General features: G+C 38.8%; 6 protein-coding genes across 6 annotated transcripts; 2 read left to right on the plus strand and 4 right to left on the minus strand.

Moving 5' to 3' along the window:
• The first annotated feature begins 2,635 nt into the window (after positions 1-2,635).
• On the plus strand, positions 2,636-3,881 carry LOTGIDRAFT_236313 (hypothetical protein). Its single transcript, XM_009066712.1, has one exon. It carries the CDS (start codon positions 3,048-3,050, stop codon positions 3,510-3,512), a length of 465 nt encoding a protein of 154 aa, XP_009064960.1. The 5' UTR covers positions 2,636-3,047; the 3' UTR covers positions 3,513-3,881.
• Positions 3,882-4,896: 1,015 nt separating this feature from the next.
• On the minus strand, positions 4,897-5,409 carry LOTGIDRAFT_67491 (hypothetical protein; the record flags this gene model as incomplete). Its single annotated transcript, XM_009066655.1, has 1 exon — positions 4,897-5,409. A coding segment is annotated over one exon (513 nt), but the record flags the coding sequence as incomplete, so codon positions are not given.
• Positions 5,410-7,637: 2,228 nt separating this feature from the next.
• LOTGIDRAFT_168798 (hypothetical protein) lies at positions 7,638-9,044 on the minus strand (the record flags this gene model as incomplete). Its single annotated transcript, XM_009066713.1, has 3 exons — positions 7,638-7,685; positions 8,381-8,547; positions 8,933-9,044. The coding sequence occupies 3 exons, from the start codon at positions 9,042-9,044 to the stop codon at positions 7,638-7,640; spliced, it is 327 nt and encodes a 108-aa protein (XP_009064961.1).
• A 783-nt stretch (positions 9,045-9,827) lies between these two features.
• Positions 9,828-13,581, plus strand: LOTGIDRAFT_236315 (hypothetical protein). Its single transcript, XM_009066714.1, has 7 exons — positions 9,828-10,106; positions 10,305-10,540; positions 10,728-10,893; positions 11,205-11,452; positions 11,717-11,852; positions 12,205-12,432; positions 12,991-13,581. Exons 1-7 carry the CDS (start codon positions 10,025-10,027, stop codon positions 13,056-13,058), a joined length of 1,164 nt encoding a protein of 387 aa, XP_009064962.1. The 5' UTR covers positions 9,828-10,024; the 3' UTR covers positions 13,059-13,581.
• A 199-nt stretch (positions 13,582-13,780) lies between these two features.
• On the minus strand, positions 13,781-15,430 carry LOTGIDRAFT_168800 (hypothetical protein; the record flags this gene model as incomplete). The annotated part of the gene is made up of 1 exon (XM_009066715.1): positions 13,781-15,430. One exon carries the CDS (start codon positions 15,428-15,430, stop codon positions 13,781-13,783), a length of 1,650 nt encoding a protein of 549 aa, XP_009064963.1.
• A 1,468-nt stretch (positions 15,431-16,898) lies between these two features.
• LOTGIDRAFT_75274 (hypothetical protein) lies at positions 16,899-17,801 on the minus strand (the record flags this gene model as incomplete). Its single annotated transcript, XM_009066659.1, has 2 exons — positions 16,899-17,331; positions 17,410-17,801. Coding segments are annotated over 2 exons (825 nt in total), but the record flags the coding sequence as incomplete, so codon positions are not given.
• Between the last annotated feature and the right edge of the window lie 1,040 nt (positions 17,802-18,841).

The following is an 18,841-nucleotide window of genomic DNA, read 5'->3' on the forward strand; positions in this document are numbered from 1 at the left end:
ATTATTTGTACTCACACCTTATTTCTTAACAAATATTAAAATATAACTTGTATACGTTGAGTCAGTCTTTCCCCTATTTGTACTCCCATCCTACTGGTTTCAGGTCCGGTATTTTATGGGGTTGATTTTAGTCGTGAATATTATGTAAATAGTCTTCAGAAGTACTAGACACTTACATAAATCACAACTCCTTTAAAAATTCTTCAAACTATTTCTATATGTGTTTTTTAAACATATCACAAAGTATCAAAATTGACAAGTCGCCATTTTAACATTCAATCGCAGATAATTCTGAACACACATGGATTTGAAGGCCCAAATTTTGACAGTGAGCTGTGGATTGTATTACTGATTGGCTTAGCTAAAATATTCCCGTTTCTGAGACTAAAGTATTATTGGTCAAAAAAAAATGCGCACTACCCCTTTAAGTACGGAGGCATTGTTTCAACTTGTATAGAGTACATGTAATTAGAAAAAGTGTGGCATATAAACATCAAGTGTTGTAATTTGATTCATAACTTGATTATTACAAATTGTTAAAGTAGCCATCCCAGAAAGAAAAAAAAAATGGGACTAAGTAGACCAAGTTAAGATTTCTTAATGATTATAAAGCCTTTATTTAAACGTTTCTTGTAATTTTCTTTGATCTCAATTGAGTATTTTCAGGTTATTTGGTTATATATATGTAACAACTGTCCGTCGAGCAACTGTCCGGTAAGTAACTGTCCTGTGAGCAACTGTCCAGTGAGCAACTGTCCAGTAAGCAACTTGTTTGTGAGTAACTGTCCAGTGAACAAGTGTCCTGTGAGCAACTGTCCAATAAGCAACTGTCCTGTGAGTAACTGTCCAGTAAGCAACTGTCCAGTGAGCAACTATCCGTTTTCTATCCACCTATAATTTGTTAAGTATGTAATTTTCTTAATCTAGGAGAAGACGATGTACGGTGTCCGGTGCCGGATTATCGATACAGTAGAAAATGTAACAAGTGGAACAACAAGTTAAGGTACGAGCCAGAACACGATTCGCTTTTACTATTTTCTACTGTATCGATAATCCCGCACCGGACATCGTCTATTTCCCAACTTTAGACTTCTAAGACTGGTAAAGAAAATAATTATCGACTTTTTCTAGGGGTCGCACTTTAACTTATTTCAAAATCGATGATTGACGATGTTGGAAGACCGAGACTATAGCTACCACAAGTAAAAATGGATCCAGACCCAAGAAAGTTATAACATTTTTGTTGAATTTTTGCGGGAGTAATGTTTTCAATGAAATTGATGAAAAAATAGAAGCAATGATAGTGAAAAGTTGAGTTTGATCCGGGCCTCATAAGAAGTTATAATATTCTTTTCAATTTTCCAAAGTTTTGAAAGTGATGAAAAAATTAGACCGTTAGTCATTCAAGGACCACCCGCGTAGTTGGAATTAGAACGCATAAAAGTTTTATATAATTTTTGTCAGTGATTGATTAAGGTTGATGGAGAAAACATATTTTATATCCGTTGTTTTGTTATTTATATATTTTATGGAAACAATCAACACAAACACGACATTTTTAATCAAAAAATCAGAATTCGACAATAAAATAATACGAAAATTTGTCTTGGAGCAAGTGAATAACACAGAAACGGTGACCACTTGCGTATATCGTTGTGTTCGCGATCTGAACTGCGTGTCGTTTTTTTATAATCAAAACCAGAAAAGATGTCAGACGAATTCAGTGGAGTTCATCACCCCAGGGGACGGGGAAGAGGAAAGTGGAACCAAATATTACAGTCTTTATGAAGGTTTGTAACAATTCTAGTTGATTTTTCCACATAAACGCATGATTCGAAGTTTAGTGGAAAAGTGTTACTCGAAACGCGTAGAAATCAGAATCAGAAATCGTCTACAATATCTCACGATGACGTCATACGTTCCGCAATATCTCACGATGACGTCATACGTTCAGCAATACCCTCACGACGACGTTACATCACTGTCATTATTGCAAATGTATAGGAATATGTTGACTGGCACTCATGGCCCCGCCCATGTAATCGTTTTGTGATTGACAACTTTGGCCCTGGCTTTTGCATGTCATATAGGCCTGTAATTGGTGAATATCCTGTACCTTTCAGAGGGTTGTCCTGTCGACTTCATCAGAAACAGGAAACTTGACTTATGCTATAAACCTTATATAGAAACATATTGTGAAGATTTTGAGATAGCCACAAACTCTTGTGTGGTTAATGGCTCCGTTTTGGTACGAGGTAAAACGACAGAGGACTATAAACATATATCAGACCAACTAAGTGCATCAACAGGTAATTTAATTAAAGGGACTGTAAAAAGATTTTTTTCAATTTGCCCCATTTCATTTTCCGGTCAGACGTTTGTTGTTATTGCAATATAAAAGTAAGAGATACGTGCATTAAAAGGTGCCAAAATAGCTCAGACCCCCAGCCTTCAATACACATAAAAAAGTTTACAAAATCTCTTTACAACCCCTTTTTATACTGGATCACCTTTATCGAGGTTAAACAGTTCAAAACTAGAGGATTGTCTACAATCAAAGCACTAATTCAAAGATATCAAGAAACAATTTGTCCCATGCATATCAACGTCTATGTTTAAAGGTAAAAGTCTAAATGGATGAACGCTTTAAGTTTTAAAAAAATTACATCAGATCTATTAGAAAAGTGTATATTGTCTTTAAGAAATAGAAAAGCAAGATAATATTTTAATAGTATTGGATTTGTGGTTCAGTTACCTGAATATTTTTTGTTGCTCAAATATTTGAATACCAATACCCTACTTTTCGAAAATAATTTTCTATGAAACAAAAGAGAACAAATCAATTAATTACACAAAATCGATCAACATGATGAATATTTAAAACCCACATGGTTTTTTAGCTAATGATCTCAATGAATACAGAATACAGTCCAAATATTCGCCTAACAATAGATAGAGCCTTATTAAAACCTTCTGATTCACTCCGTCAAAATTATTGATCCCCAATCAGCACCATCATCATCATTCAACGTAGATCATTAACAACCATGATCAACCATCAACATTATCAACCATCATCATTACCAACTATCATCATTGCCAACCATCATCATTACCAACTATCATCATTGCCAACCATCATAGTTACCAACCATCATCATTACCAACCATCATCGTTACCAACCATCATCATCACCAACCATCATCATCACCAACCATCATCATTACCAACTATCATCATTACCAACCATCATCATTACCAACCATCATCATTACCAACCATCAACATTACCAACCATCATCATTACCAACCATCATCATTACCAACTATCATCATTGCCAACCATCATAGTTACCAACCATCATCATTACCAACCATCATCGTTACTAACAATTATAGTTACCAACCATCATTGTTATCAACCATCATTGTTATCAACCACCATAGTTACCAACCATTATTGTTACTAACAATCATAGTTACCAACCATCATCGTTATCAACCATCATAGTTACCAACCATCATAATTACCAACCATCATAGTTACCAACCATCATCATTACCAACCATCATTGTTACTAACCATTATAGTTACCAACCATCATGGTTATCAACCATCATAGTTACCAACCATCATTATTACCAACCATCATCGTTACTAACAATCATCATTCAACAAATATTGATCATTCAACAAATATTGATCATCATCAACAACCATTGTCGTAACCAATCATCATCAATCGCCATCAAACATTAAGAATCGTTTCCAACAAACATTATCAACAACAATCATCAATAATCGTATTTATCTTCCTCAACATCGTTACAAATCATTACCAACATCATCGTTACCAACCATCATTGATTCTAATCAGCATCATCATTATCAATCATCATTATCAATATAGCCCTGATGTGCCTTGTTGTCACATCAGCGGTTTACATTCATTTGTCATATTTTGTAGATTATGCATCCAAGAAATTTTGGATTGACGGAAACGATGCCGAAGTGGAGGGAGTTTGGAAATTTAACAACGGAGAAAATATGACGGCGTTTTTTTGGGCGGAAGGAGAACCAGATAATGTTTCTGCCAAAGAGTTTGTGTATTTGAGGAAATCGAGTAACGGTGTATATGAAATGTCAGACACGCACCACGACTTAGATGCTTATTATATTTGTCAGTTGTAAAATTTACTGTATGTCTTTGGATTTTGTTTGATGAATATTGCAATGAATTTTCGCAAATCGGTAAACTTGTCTATTTGGAAGAAAGTCTTTGTTTGTTTATCAGCGAAGCATTTAGTTTATTCTTGCACCTAGCCCGACAAAACTATACCTTCCGGTTCCTCAGACGTGAATTACGAGCCTGGTGAAATCACATCCTTGACGAAATCACATCCGCATATCACGGGACCAAATTACATCCGTATATCAGGTGATGGAATTACATCTGTACATCACGTGACCAAATTACATCCGTATATCATGTGACTAAATCATATCAGTAAATCACACCTGAGGGACTGCTAGAGACAAATTTGTCGGTCTGACACTCTCTTTCCCTTGACGCTTATCAACATTTCTTTATCAGAATTTTATCAGGTTTAAATGGTGTTTGCGATACTGACGTCATAACTCATAATCTGTTTATGTTCACCTGGAATGACAGGATTCAAGACGAGGCCTAAAAGAGAATACTTTGAGAACAAAACTTTGATTTTAACATTTTTTATGGGAACAAAAACATACAAATATAAGCCAACAGTAAAATAATAATAAAAAGTCTTAGGATTAAAAGAATTTATGTCTATAAGAGATGTTTTTTGAAGAAGTCGCACATTTTTCTGAGTCCTTCTTCGTAATACTCGGCATTATAGTTTGGACCAGTGGTGTTGGTAAAGGCATGACCGGCACCCTTGTACGAGTGGAACTCATATGGAACATTTCCTGCTTTCAATTTGGATACGAGTTTACTTTGGTCCTCTGGTGCCGAGAAGCCTTTCTGTTCATCACAATCGCCAAAATGGCACTGTAATGGAACTTTGATGGTGCTGGGGTCGGCTAATTCAGGACTGGGAATTCCATAGAATGGGACAGCAGCACCTATTTCTGGAACAAGGGCAGCTGCGGCCATACTTAAAGCCCCTCCCATACAGAATCCTGTCACCCCAACTTTCTTACAGCCATTACTTAGAAGAAACTTAGCACAGGCTTGGATGTCTTTAATGGCGCCGGGCCAGTCCAAATTATTCATCAAGTGACCGGCATTTTCATTATCCGTAGCCACCTGACCTCGATAAAGGTCGGGACACAGGGCTGAAAATTCTCCTCTTGCGGCGATATCTGCGGCTTCGTCTTGAATCTGTTGGTTTATTCCCCACCATTCTTGTAAGATAATCACTCCAATGGTACTCGGGTTTTTCTTGTCGTGAAAATGAATGGCTGGAAGTTTTCCTTGAGCGTGTTCAGACTCGATTTCAACTTTGACACCTTCTGGTTTTGTGGCTGCCATCTTTTTTTTTGTCTTCTGAAGAAAAAGAGTGAACAATATTTATGTATGTAGTTTAATTCTTGGGTTAACAAGACAAGACAGGTGCATTGGGGGATCATTAAGATGCACAGAATGTCACGTACAAAACGATGCGACTTAAAAATGCTAACAAAGCGAACAAGAGAGCAAAAAATGGTTTGGTTACCATTGTTTATGGTTGTTTGCATTGGTTAGTTTGACCCGTACCATTAAAAATATGTAAGGGTTCACTTTAAGATACGTGAACATGTCAACGCTGAAGGTCAAGATTATTTTTAAATGTCGGAAGTTTAAATAGTGACCTGTAAAAACTCAAAATATGCGGCAAAGATGGCGGAAGTAATTAGCTACATTATGACAATCGTGAGAATATGTCACTTGTCCGATTTTTTATTTCGGCCACATTTTTCAAATTCTTGTCCACATGACCTTCAGAAAGTATTTGATGGCGTCTTGTGCACTTTCTTACAGTACTTTTTTTTCTGTTTTGAGGGAGGATAGGGCGCACTTCTAGCATAAATTATGACAGAATTTTCTTGAACACGATTTAAGAGAAGAATTTTGTCAGATCATGGATGGAGTATGTGGGAACCCTTAGAAAAACGCAAAACGAAACATTTAAGGTACTAAAATCATCAATTTTTTCACTTGAAGATACTTCAAAATACTATTATACTGGACACATTGAGAAGACCATGAAGGCCCTAATAGTATACCAACAGCACTGTGCTAGTCTTTGGACATTAACGGTCTGTCGATCGATGGTTATCGAAAATCAATCGAGGCTAATGAACAAAAAACAATCGAGGCTAATGACGGAAAAACAATCAAGGTCAATAACTCAGTCTTGACAAAAGTTCCCTATTGAACACTGCATGGCGTTAAACCAACAAGGAGCATAAGACTTAGTGTAGGACGTAGAACCCTATTTCATATCATGAAAATACGCGAATCCTATATATTGAATCGAATGGGCGAGGTCTAGTGTTCACTGTGGCGTGCGGTATGGGATTATCGAAAATGGAAGAAACGAATACACGATGTACAGGTCTAGACACGATGCAGACCCGATTTGATCCTACGTTTTTCCGACTCTAACCGCGAATCGACGAGGTACGGTGTCCATGGACGTGTACGATGCAGGATAATCGATACAGTAGAAAATAAAGGAAACGACTAGGTCTACATTAGGTACAAGCCCGGACACAGTGCAGATACGATTCGCTACTTTTCGATAATGCCGAAACGTACCCTACAGTCTAATCGTACATTAACACAAATTCATTGTAGTCACAAATGAATACTGTAGCATACAAAAATCGAAGCCGAATGTTGGCCTAAAGATGACCCGTTACTGTCTACATCTGTCCCTTAACTCTTGTAAATATCCAATTCTTTGCTCAACTGCCCTGTTGTATAAAAAAGTCAATTGCTAATTCGTTGTTTAAATCCCAAATTTCAAACAAAATGTCACTATATTCGTACTTACCTGTTCGAAAATAGCACGCGCTGTTACTATTCTATATACCACTACGTTATACCTGCGTATATTTTTTTAAACTATGAGCAGACGTGAACAAAGCCCGCGGTTTTATACCTCTCATGGTCAGCAGACGTATAACCCGGATGCTTATGGTCCATGAGTAGGTTTGTAATGATTAGAACGTATCCGGTTTTCTCGGAAAATCAGTTTTACTAACAAGAATGTTATTTCCATACTTTTATTTCCCGGGTAAAATTCCACGAAAGCTGGATAATAGTCATCGAATATACTGTTTATACTGTACTGCATGTATATTATATATATTATAGAATATGCTATATAAAAGAAATAAGCATTTGGCCCGTAACTACAGGAGGTGGGGGGGGGGGGGGGCGAAGAATCTTAAAGGGACTGTAAGAGGTTCTCTAAATTATGTATGTGTATCGGTGACACTGATAGCATCGATTTCCATTATTCAAATTTTCATTCAGACGTCTGTGCTTCTCGCAATTCCATTGAAACTAAGTGTTTTATGACGTCACTATCGCCAATGTTGCTAATAATATCCAAGGGCCCTAAAAATCCCTTTCATCCTCGGCTCTGAAAGTCGGACAAGGAACTATTGTGTTTCGTGGAAATAAGGTTTGATTCTCTCAAACTTACAGACCTAGAATGGAACAAACGCTTCACTGAGAATGAAAATTTGGAAAGATTGGTTTGTTGTTCTAAGGGTTCAATACTAGAAATACCTCTAATATTTCATTGAATAAACAATTACCGTTTATTTGACTCAAGTCAATACAAAATATAACACGCCTACACTTCCTCCTTCAGAAATAGAAATAACTCATTGGAAATAACCGAGCATGTCCGGAACAATTAGTGGATTTGCCATGATATTGCTATTCTCTGTAAATACCAAGCTTATATCTTAATATTTACAGAGAAACCGTTATGTTGGATGGGAAAGGGGGTTACTAAGAATTATAGACCTAATTTTCTTATGAAATACGGTATGGTGATTTATTACTGATGAATCGTTATTTTTTATTGAGCTATTTCGGGGCCGTTGAGACCTCTAACCTCTTTTTTGATATGACACAGTCTTAGGGAATTTACGGAATTTTCATCAATGTATATCGTTTGGTAGACGACGATCACCTGAAATGATTTTTCTAAATCCACGTCCAGTTCTTTCGGGTGTCTCACTCTTGCCATAATAAATGTTCAGTAGCCTAGTTTGTAAATTGGGTTAAACTGTGGTGGGTCAATGCTTTCGAACGCCGACAATGTGCAACTATTTACTTGATTTAGTCAGCTATAACATCCCGGTCGGGTATGGAGATAATACACTTCACCCACCTTAAAATCAACGACCGCATCGAAGGGCTTGTGAAAGGACATACGTAAACGTTTTAAATGACTAAGTAAAAAAATAACAGCCGTTTTGACCCGGAAATTAGATGTCCAAGTGGACACGAATATCTTTTTAAATAGAAATCGGAAGTGACGTAGAGTGACACAGCGATCTTAAGAAAGATGATATATGTTATTATAATAAATATCCTATCTCCGATCTCCGAGGCGTTAATATTCTGTCAGTCACAGTGGTGTTTCTACGGGATAAAGAGGGTTAAGGGTGAGGAGTAGGGATGGAAGAGCTCCATGAATTCACACTATCCAGGATTTGCCCCTTTCTCCCAAAAGCCTGTCAGTTCGAACTTGACCGTTATGTGGTAATCCAAATTCCACCAAATGATTCTTATGAACGACAATCAACCCCTGCAGCTAGCATGTCTACCAGGTGGAGACTGGGTTAAAATTCCGAATGTTCTATCTCAACCTATCCCTAGATTGAATCTTTCCCTGGTGGGTGGTAGGATGGCGGTGGTTCAGTAGTACTTGTCCGCTTACCCGAAGGTCCAGGGTTAAATCCCGACATATGTTGAGATAATACCTTTTGTCGACCGTCTTCATTGGCCAAATCAGGTCGAGAAAAGTATGACGTGTCATTTTTCTGAACCATTATCTTCAGTCGGACGTAAAACTCCATAGATCTCAGTTCCTAGTATGGGAGACATTCGATTTCTTATATCAGTAAAATCGAACTAGCCGAGCTAGAGGATCAAATGTTAATGAGAAAATAAGCCAGCTATCAGAAGGAATGTTTATTATTCATTGAATATTGATTAGCGACTGTTACTGTCTCCGATCTGACACAAATTATTCCAGCAGTCAAATTTCAGTTGCTCATTACAATAACAAGAAAACAGTACAGGAGCTAATTATGCTAATCAATGTTTAGATAAACATACAGATAGCCCAATATTTGTCGTATTAGGTATGCTTAAAGCGGCCAACCCTGTACTGCCCTCTTCATATCTATGGTGGCGATACCAAAGTGGCTGACGGACTGGTATCACACGGGATATAAAGCAACTATCCCCCGATAATTTCGCTTACCAATTCTAGATAAAAGCCACAGATACCACAATAGTGGTTATATCACTGCTAAAAAAACGAATAGAGGAGCTAATCCTGCTGATAGTGATAAATCAACTATTCCTAAAGAAGCTTATCGGCTTGCGTGGCGTTTAAATGTTGATTAACTGTTGCCCCCACCATTCTTGTCAACCAATCACATACCTGAGACCTAATCGCTTTAATACTTTGGAGAAGTGCCAATGGATTTAATGAAGAAGATTCGATTTATTGGAATTCTGTAAAGAATCAGATTCTCCTTTTATTGGCCACTAGTCAGACGGAACGGAAACACGGACTTGTAGCGGAATATTCAGAACGGAACGGAATAGGCGACCCGAAGCAGTGTTTCGGGACGCAACCGAAAAACGACGCATACAAGATTTCCAAGACGGATTAGTATAAGCGTCTTGGAGTTTGTCCGGATTTGTAGCAAACAGAGTTGCAGGACGGAACGGACTAACGGACTTGCAGCAACAACTTACAGCCAAACTTCCACAAGATTTTACGATAGCCAGATTTAAAATGGATTTTCTAACTATTCCAGGGATATTATTCTACTGTTTGTTTTATATTTCGGCTGTTTTTTGTCAGAATAACCACACAAGTAAGTTTGTTCATTATTTTATGGCTAATCAACTTCCATATTGCTTTACAGAATGACATTTCAACTTTCAGTTCCATCGCACACTGCTTGGCGTTGTCTACCATAGCGTATCAGAAAAGAAAAGAAAAGAAATCTTATCAAATGCATTAGTAACTTAAAGAACAGCAAGACGTAAAACTTCATTAAATTTCCTTTCAGTATATGTGGGTGTGACTAAAAGATGCCCGAGGGTTCTAGTAGACGTGGACCTGTACGACAATCTGTACCTAAAGTCAACCGACATAGACCACTCTGATTTCAGACGCCATGAAGAATGCTCGGTCTCTGTAATAACTGGTATGGTCGACCATGGTCTCTGTATCTCTGTCATGGACGTAGCGCTGTCCAAGGATGTCGAGATACTCTTTCAGACCAACACTTATGAACCTGATAAGGTAAGAGGCTGGAGGGGACGTAGAATACTTTGGGGTTGTTCAGGGCTGTATCTAAAAAAACGCAGGTATGAGAGGCGAGGCCTCAAGAAAATTCATGAAGTATCCATTGACCATTCAGAGGCATTTCCCAATTCAAAGCAAAAACAGTAGCCCCGGGACGTAAAACTTCATCTAATTTCCGTTTCAGAAAATCGACAACCGCCATGCTAGAACTGGTGAATGGTGTACATCAGAATCATTGGTGACAATTTCAGTCAGAGTCAAGTTCACGGAACAGTCCGCTCCTGACGGCCCGTCTTTGAAATTCTCGATGAAGGTCCAGGCAGTGCCTATATCACATATAAGACGAATATGTAAGTACTCTACTGCTACTACGGGCTATAGGGACGTAAAGCTATGTCTCAATTTCAGGAATACAACTGAAAACTGGTCTTTTGGGGCATGTCTACAGTGTGTTCGCCAGTTACCAGAATGTCAGTGTGTCAAGGTCTATTTAATACAGCGATTCTAAAAGATGGCACCAGAAGCTAGGGGTCGTTTGAAATCCTATTGGTCTCCTGAGCAGTACTGCCATGCAGTGCATCAATTATTTAATTTAATTTATTTACATTATTTAATTGTAGTCCGAACAATAATTGTATTACTGCCCTTGTTTTTTTTTCAGATTACATGGATTCCAAGCTAAGTTGTGATGTTCAACATAAGTTAGGCTCTGGAGAAAAAGTGATGGTATTTTCCCATCGTCGACCCCACATTTCCAAAGAACTTCCGGGCGTCTGTGACGTCACGTTCCTCTCTACCGCCTCCGACGAATATGAAGAAATTTGCTTACGGTTTGTGAAGCCGATTAGGGATTGTGACATGAGTGTGGTGGTTACGAATCTTCTTCAGCCACACTGGAACCATAATGAGGTACAAATTAGAGGACTTTATGTACAGTTGATCGCCAGTGGCGAAAAACCGGGCATTTGGGAATTTAAGAAATCAATGATTACAAATTTAAGTAAGGGAGGGGGTCTCTGCATATTAGATCCCTCGACAGTCGGAAATTAGGAAAGGGTACGCTTGCGGCAGGTATCTTTAAGATATTCTTACTCTTCCAGAACACCTAATGATACTTAGCAATGATTTTTCTCAATTCGGAATTCCTTTCATAAAGTTCATTGTCTTTTTCAGACTTTTAATTGTATGAGTGAGGTGACAGAAAACGATGAATTCTGCTCGGAGAACAAAGAACTTCATCTCCGACTGACACGATCCCATTTCACCAACTCCGATTTCGCCATTGCTGTTGAGAGCAAGAGACACACTTGTAGGTATACTGAGAGGAGGGGTGGTTTTTTGGTTTGGGTTGTGCCTTTTGTTGTTCCAAGTCAAGAAGGCCCTGAAGTTATCATGGTCAAAATTCAAAGAAAAGCAGCGTGTTTTTTTGATGCACATTGGAAAGTTGAAGCATTAGTTATTGTTGAATTTTAGTGAAACCTTGCGTCGGAGTCGACTTTTAAAGTAATACAGATTTTGAATTTGAGGTGAAACGCAGCTTCGTCAGCTGGGCGACTATAACGAATCTATTGACAGATTGGTTTTTCGATCATTCATTCATTCATGCGCTCATTCGTGAATGCGGTCATTCATTCATCCATTCATTCATTCATTCATTCCAGTTTGGAAGTATGTAGCAGAAGAAAAGAGAGAAATGATAGGCGTAGACATAGTCAGGACCATCATCTATATGGTGTCTATTATCAACGCTACGTTAGCCGTAACAGTCGCTGTGGTTTCATTCTTACACCGTAATCCACTGTCTTCCATCAGTCAGTGGACTGTACACAGCGTCTTCTACTTCCCCAAATCGTGCCCTGAAACCATCTTGAACACCAACATCCCAAATGGTAAGCATCGGGGGATAAGTTGAGGCCCCGTATTCCAGGGTACTTCTAATACTGTTTCTAGGATACCCTAAGATCATCTGGAGAAAAGGAGGAATTCGGGATAACTCATCGGAAGTTGAATTATATACCTTGCAAGGACAGTGACGAAACAATGTATGCTTTGGAGGCAGCCCCGTCGTTTGGGTGGGGTCCGTGTGTGACGATTTATTGATTCATTTTACAAATTACAGTGTCTCTGTACAAAACTAAAAAGATATAGACTTAGACTTTTTGGTACCTCAAAATTGTCAGAAACTAGTTCTCTAGACCTCCAATTCTTAATTCTGAGCACAAAATCTGAGCCCCAGCACCAATTCATTCATGGTGACGGGGCTGTTTGGAGGACTGGCATTGAGGAAAGACTCTGCTTAGCCATAAGGTGTCCCATCTTGAATATCGGATGGAGTAAAGTGAGCAATGAGGAAACTCAGTCGGGGTTGAATTATTTACCAAGCAGAGACAGTGGGGAAAGAGTTGCATTGACGTAAAACTTTTTATTAAAATCTTATATCGTTTCAGACCAAGACCATATTCCAGATTCGTGTTATGTTCCTGAGAAAATTCAATCGGAGCAACCTGTTATTTAAAACTGCCGTCTGGAACTACTCCCCTTTTGTAGGACTACTTTCGTTTTATTACTGTGGTTCCTGGCCGTATTTGAGGAATTGGATGGTTCTTCTTTTTTTCATGTAAATATACATACTGCTGTGATTTTATTCTTAAACGTTATGACTTTTGATCTTATTCTTTAATTCTGTCCAATTTCTCGATTAATGATTGAATACGTAATGGCTGCGTTGGCCTTCCACAATTACGTTTTCCCTATCATTATGGGTTGGAAATATTACGTGCATATCTTCAATTACTCTCACATACAGTTTGCATTTTGAAATTTTTAAATGCTCAGAAGATACCGCAAAATCGAGAGTAACGGCGGAGCTCACCATATAAATCTATTATATACGGAAGCCCAACGCGGACATTATATAGAATTATAACTTATAAGTTACATGCTTAATAACGCTGCTACGTATCGTCTTGTATTGTAATTATGCAATGTATGTAAAGTTTTATACGTTTTTGTAATCGACATAATAAAATTAGGCAATCACAATTTCAGTTCCTCAGGGATCCATAAATTTATTTATTAAAAGGAAACAAATTGGGTACAAATTAAATACAATATGGCTTTTCAGATAGATAATGGTTTGAAAAATATTGACATCCCTTTCGAAGAAGACATGGGTTTTTCAGTCACGGATCTCCTTTCAAGTTCATTATTGAAAAATCGTGTCCACTTAAATTATTATTATTCAATTACCAACACAACAAAAAGAATCATAACGAAATTATGCCAGCTGACAGAGGACCTGGCCATGGCAGTGCTAATTTCAATATCGCCACCTAAACGAATGGTCTTATTGTGCGACAGCAAAAAACAATTGGCCATCGAACACATTAATATATCCGGAGAGCCAGTACAGATACCTAATTCTCCCTTTAAATCAAAAATTTCCTTTCGGCTTTCCAAATAATCTACGTAGGAGATGAAGACGTTGATATCTGGAATCCATTTCCACACCAAGTTGTAGCGCAATACGATCCTTACGTTTCCGGACATTAGCAACGGAGCGGAATCCAAGGTGTAATTCTGAATCGTTAAATTCATCCCTTTCAGAAAGTCTTCAGTGACCACTAAAATGTCATTGATAAATTTTTCGAAATTCGGATCGGCCGCTTGTTCCTTCGTTAATAAAAAATTCAACAAAAAGCACTCTGAATATTCGATCTTCTTTCTAACGCACTCGCCGTTAACGAATTCGTAAGAGTCCTTGCAGTCCATTATGTGACAACCTGTTGGTACGTCATCCACAATACTGTTACACTTGATCTTCGACCATGGAAAGAGGGCCGTCTTTTCTATGGTGGTTACAATGATGCTGTCGGGCGATTCCAGAGACATCAGAATTTTGAACAGATGAGAGTTACTTGTTCTGAAATACTCGTTACCCAGGAAGGAACAATGAGAAACATTTTTGAGAAAACGGGAATTACAATCCGCACAAAATGCGTTATTGTACAGTTCCAGATTCGTGCTGCCTTGATACTGAAGTTTAAAAGGATGCCGAGCATAGTCACAAAGTTTCTGTTCTTTGATTGGTGTATTCTTCGGGCACCTGCTGATCGCCCCAGGAACACACTGTCGAGTCAGATACTTGGACGTAAATTCCCACGAGTGCGTTTGCGTAATTTGATTACGGAACAGCATGCTGAGATCGAAAGACTTTGCGGAACGTTTGCCTCGTCTGTCCATTCCAACGGCGATCTTCCACTTCTCTACTGGTTCGTTCACATCAAAACATTGCATGCAAAAAATATTCTTAAAATGAAGTCCAGTGTGGATTACGGACAGCGGTTCTGCTCCCGCCTCCCTGCATCTTTGCGACAGGGTGACGTTTGCCGCTTCTGGACAACCGGAAATTACGTCATAACCGACTTTCAAAGAGATACAATCTATAGGAACTCCAATGAACTTGCCATAACGATCTAAGCTACGTTTACTTTCATTCAGACAATTCTGTTCGTAGTCGTTGCAGCAAGAGTGGTAAATGTAGCAAAATTCGTCGCAGGAGCAAAAAAAACTTCGAAACATACCGCACGAGTTGAAGCAAGAGTTACCTTCGAAGTGAAGAACACATTCCAAAGGCTCGACATCTGCTTCCAATGCCGTTCCATTAACACTGAAATTGTCAGGAACTTTTTTCCAACCATTTAACTCGGCTAGTCGATCCCATCCTTGGAATTCACTCGCCAATTCCCGTAGATTCCCGAACGACTCCGGAGGATGCGGAAATTTGCTTAAATCAGAGGACCATTTAATGATTTTCGAATTAGACGGTTTTATGATCAGAAATGTCAGAAAGAACTGAAGCAGATTCGTAAAACATGGTGTCTCCATTGCCGAGTTTCTTGGCAAGTAACTAACTACTAAAACAACCATACGAGGTGATTCATATTATCATATCTGGTCCTCACATATTCATTTGACTAATTTTGTTTAGAATTTATTTTTCCTTTCTAAGCCTTTATTTGACATTTTTTATTTAGAATTAGTGGTTTTGCATTCCCTTTGTATCGTTTTTGTTGGGTCATATAATTTAATCTGATCTTCCATTCTTCACCTTTCGTGAGTTCACATTTCTTTTGTATCTTTTTTTCATCCTTGCCTTGAAATTGGTATAGAATATCTAATTTAATTTACTTGTGGTTTTGTTTCAGAACTTGATAGCAAGGGGAGATAAGTCTATAGGCGAAAGGAAGCTATAAGGTTATACGGGTTGAATCCGACACTTTGTCGCACTAGCCGAATTTTCCTTACTTTGAGACTCAAACCCACGGCACCTAATCGCCTTGCAGACGACAACCCAGCTCACTATCGGCTGAGTTATCTCACTGCCGCGCATGGATCAGATTATTGGGTATACTAGCAAAACCGCCCCTCCCTCCCTTTAGTGCCGGGGGATAACGGTGAGGGGATACTGTGGGGAAGGGTGTCCTAACGTTATAACATACGCTGTAAAATCATACATTTTCGAGGAAGTAAATTCGTGGATTAGGATATAACGTTATCAAATTTAATTTTCGATTTTTTTACAATTTCGTCTTTCTTTGCGAACGCAGCTGGATTGTCTCCTATTAGATTTTTTAATTTCAATACAAAATCTCAAATACTTTCACATCAGGATTCTCATTAGCAGTTTTTGTACTTTCAGTTTTCCACCAGATATGTTTCTGTTGTCAAATGTTTCTTATGCAGATTCTAAATGAAATCGAGTTTTACGTCTTTCTGCAACAATTGGACGGAATAATAGACGGTATATACGGATTTTAAAGATATCGGAAACATCTTCAGAAGATTTTCATGACGTAACTCCTTCCAATTTACAAATCGTAGCTGTAGACCCCACGTACGGCGCGACATTTCAATCCCAAGCACTGCGCGATATTCCAATTCCAAGCATTGCGCGATATTCCTGTCTCAAGCATGGCTCTAAATTCAATCCCATACAAGGCGCAATATTCGAGTCCAAACACGTCGAGATATGCCATTACATTCACTATGACAGCCATATACGGCGCGATATTCTTACATATAATAGGAAGACATTGGCTAATATTTTCTTTATTTTACAGATGTCAGTATGTACATAATTTACAAATCACCTTTTATTTACATATTTTGCTATAGCGGGGTTCTGTGCACATTTCTCGTAATGTTTGCCCCAATAAATATGAAAAAATATAAAATAATATTGTTGTGTCGCTCAGATATGTGACGTCACAGTTGAGATGGTATTGGACGACGATGCATAAAGTTTTTTAAATTTCCGTTTGGCTATGGACGTTTTTATTCGTTTGAACAATCCTTTGTATAAATAAAAAACCCGTCTTTTAAAGATAAAAGCGAAAAAGATGAACAATCCCTGTCCACAATTGAACACTGTGAAAAGAATACTTAAAATCCGTAGGGCCATACACACAGTCTGATCAGGCTTGGTAAAAATAGAGCTTATAATGGACGACGCCAGCCCAAAAATCCACGTGAAGCCCATGACCGTAGACATGCGCACATACAACATAACGTCACTCTTTCCGGTCATGTGACTAAATGTTCGCCTCGTTGTATGATGAGCCAGTTTGGCTGTAGCTTGGATGCAAATAATAGTTCGTATAAAGAACACAGTGTTGATCACAAAAATAACCATGATGGGCAACCCGAACGTTATCAGAGCAGCAACCGGACGAGTAATCCAACACCCTGAATAGTGATTCACGCCATAAGTCTCGTTCGTATCATTACTGTACACTTCCGTTACATTGTCATTTCCGGTCGCCATATCCATGTTTTGTCCGTAACCAATCTTAAACGATCCGAACACATTTCCATATTCGATAAATACACAGAGCGCCACGATGATGGCGGGTGAACCCCAAGCATACATTGCATATCGTGGTAAAAACTTTTTCGTTCCTCTAATCCGCGTCAAGATGCATTTGTTCGCAAATGTTTTGTAAACGTCGTACGACATAACGTTCATCCAAAAGAAGGACGCAAGAAAGAAATAGTGTACGGATATGGCGACCAATGAGCAGACCCAAGGTATAGCAGACGACTCTCCCTCAATAAACATGGTTTCTCCAATCAGCAAGGCCAAGGTGAGGTTCATCGTGTTGATACCTGGAAGATTCCTCAATGATTTGAACAACCAATACGTAACCAGAACGGAACACAAGGCGACTACTGACAACCTACCAATTATAGCCGTTATGTATCCCTCAGCCTGTGTGAAATCCCTGAAACCATCGTGACAGCTCTGAATAAAACGATGATGGCGTCGACGAAGTTCTTCATTTTTGTAATATGCATCCGGTACGCATATTTCCAAGTCTCCGCGAAGCTCATCTAGAACGGAATATTGGGTCATGTTGTACGTTTCCTCGTTAAACAAAATGGACTTATTTTTGAATAGTTTGTACTCCTCGGGAGAAATTTTAATCTGAGCGCAATTCCGGTTAACAATCCGTGGGTTGATGCAGACAAAAACGTAACCGGCAACTCCAGTGAGATTGGATTTGAAGCCTAGATTACCCTCTACAAGAAGGGTCAAATCGTATTCGCCGGGTGCGTACAGGGCGTTGCTTGAAGGAATGTACACACGCGTCACAGGCGAACTTCCGTCAGCTTTTATGTCTTTTACGATCTCGAAATCGTTGTTGAAAAACATGTCCATGACTCCAAATTTACAGAATGTATTCTTCCGCTCAGGGTCCTTTTTGTCCACGTGGACAATATTAAACGTTGTACCGTTCATGTCAAATTTGAACGAGTTCTTCTCCCTCAGAGCGTTCATTCTAGAAATGATGTCCGCCACCGATTCCTTGGACTTGTCTACGTGCGATGGTAACAGAATAAAACTCAGCTGCAGTATCTGGGGATTTAGGATCACATGATCTTTGCGGACGATTTCCGCAACTGTAGTCGTTCCCGTTGCCGTACCCGTAACGTTGACATCGTTTGTCACAATATTAGACTCTGATGTGGACTCATTTTGCTGATCCGACATTGAGGGAGAATCGAGAAAGACTTCGTCTGCGGCAATATTAAAGTCTCCGACGTCGACTTTCTGGTTCTGCTTTTCGAATTCATCTTTTGGCATCGTTTCGACTCGAATGTTCTGTCCCGAGAATTGCGACTGGTTCAGGAAATGTATGCTGAAATTTTGAATCCGTTCAGAATTGATATTGAGCAAATCAGCCAACTTTTTAATGATGATGGGCTTGAATTCGATAGCATACAAGACGAAACCCA

Source organism: Lottia gigantea (assembly GCF_000327385.1).
Source record: "Lottia gigantea unplaced genomic scaffold LOTGIsca_79, whole genome shotgun sequence".
Taxonomy (NCBI): domain Eukaryota; kingdom Metazoa; phylum Mollusca; class Gastropoda; family Lottiidae; genus Lottia; species Lottia gigantea.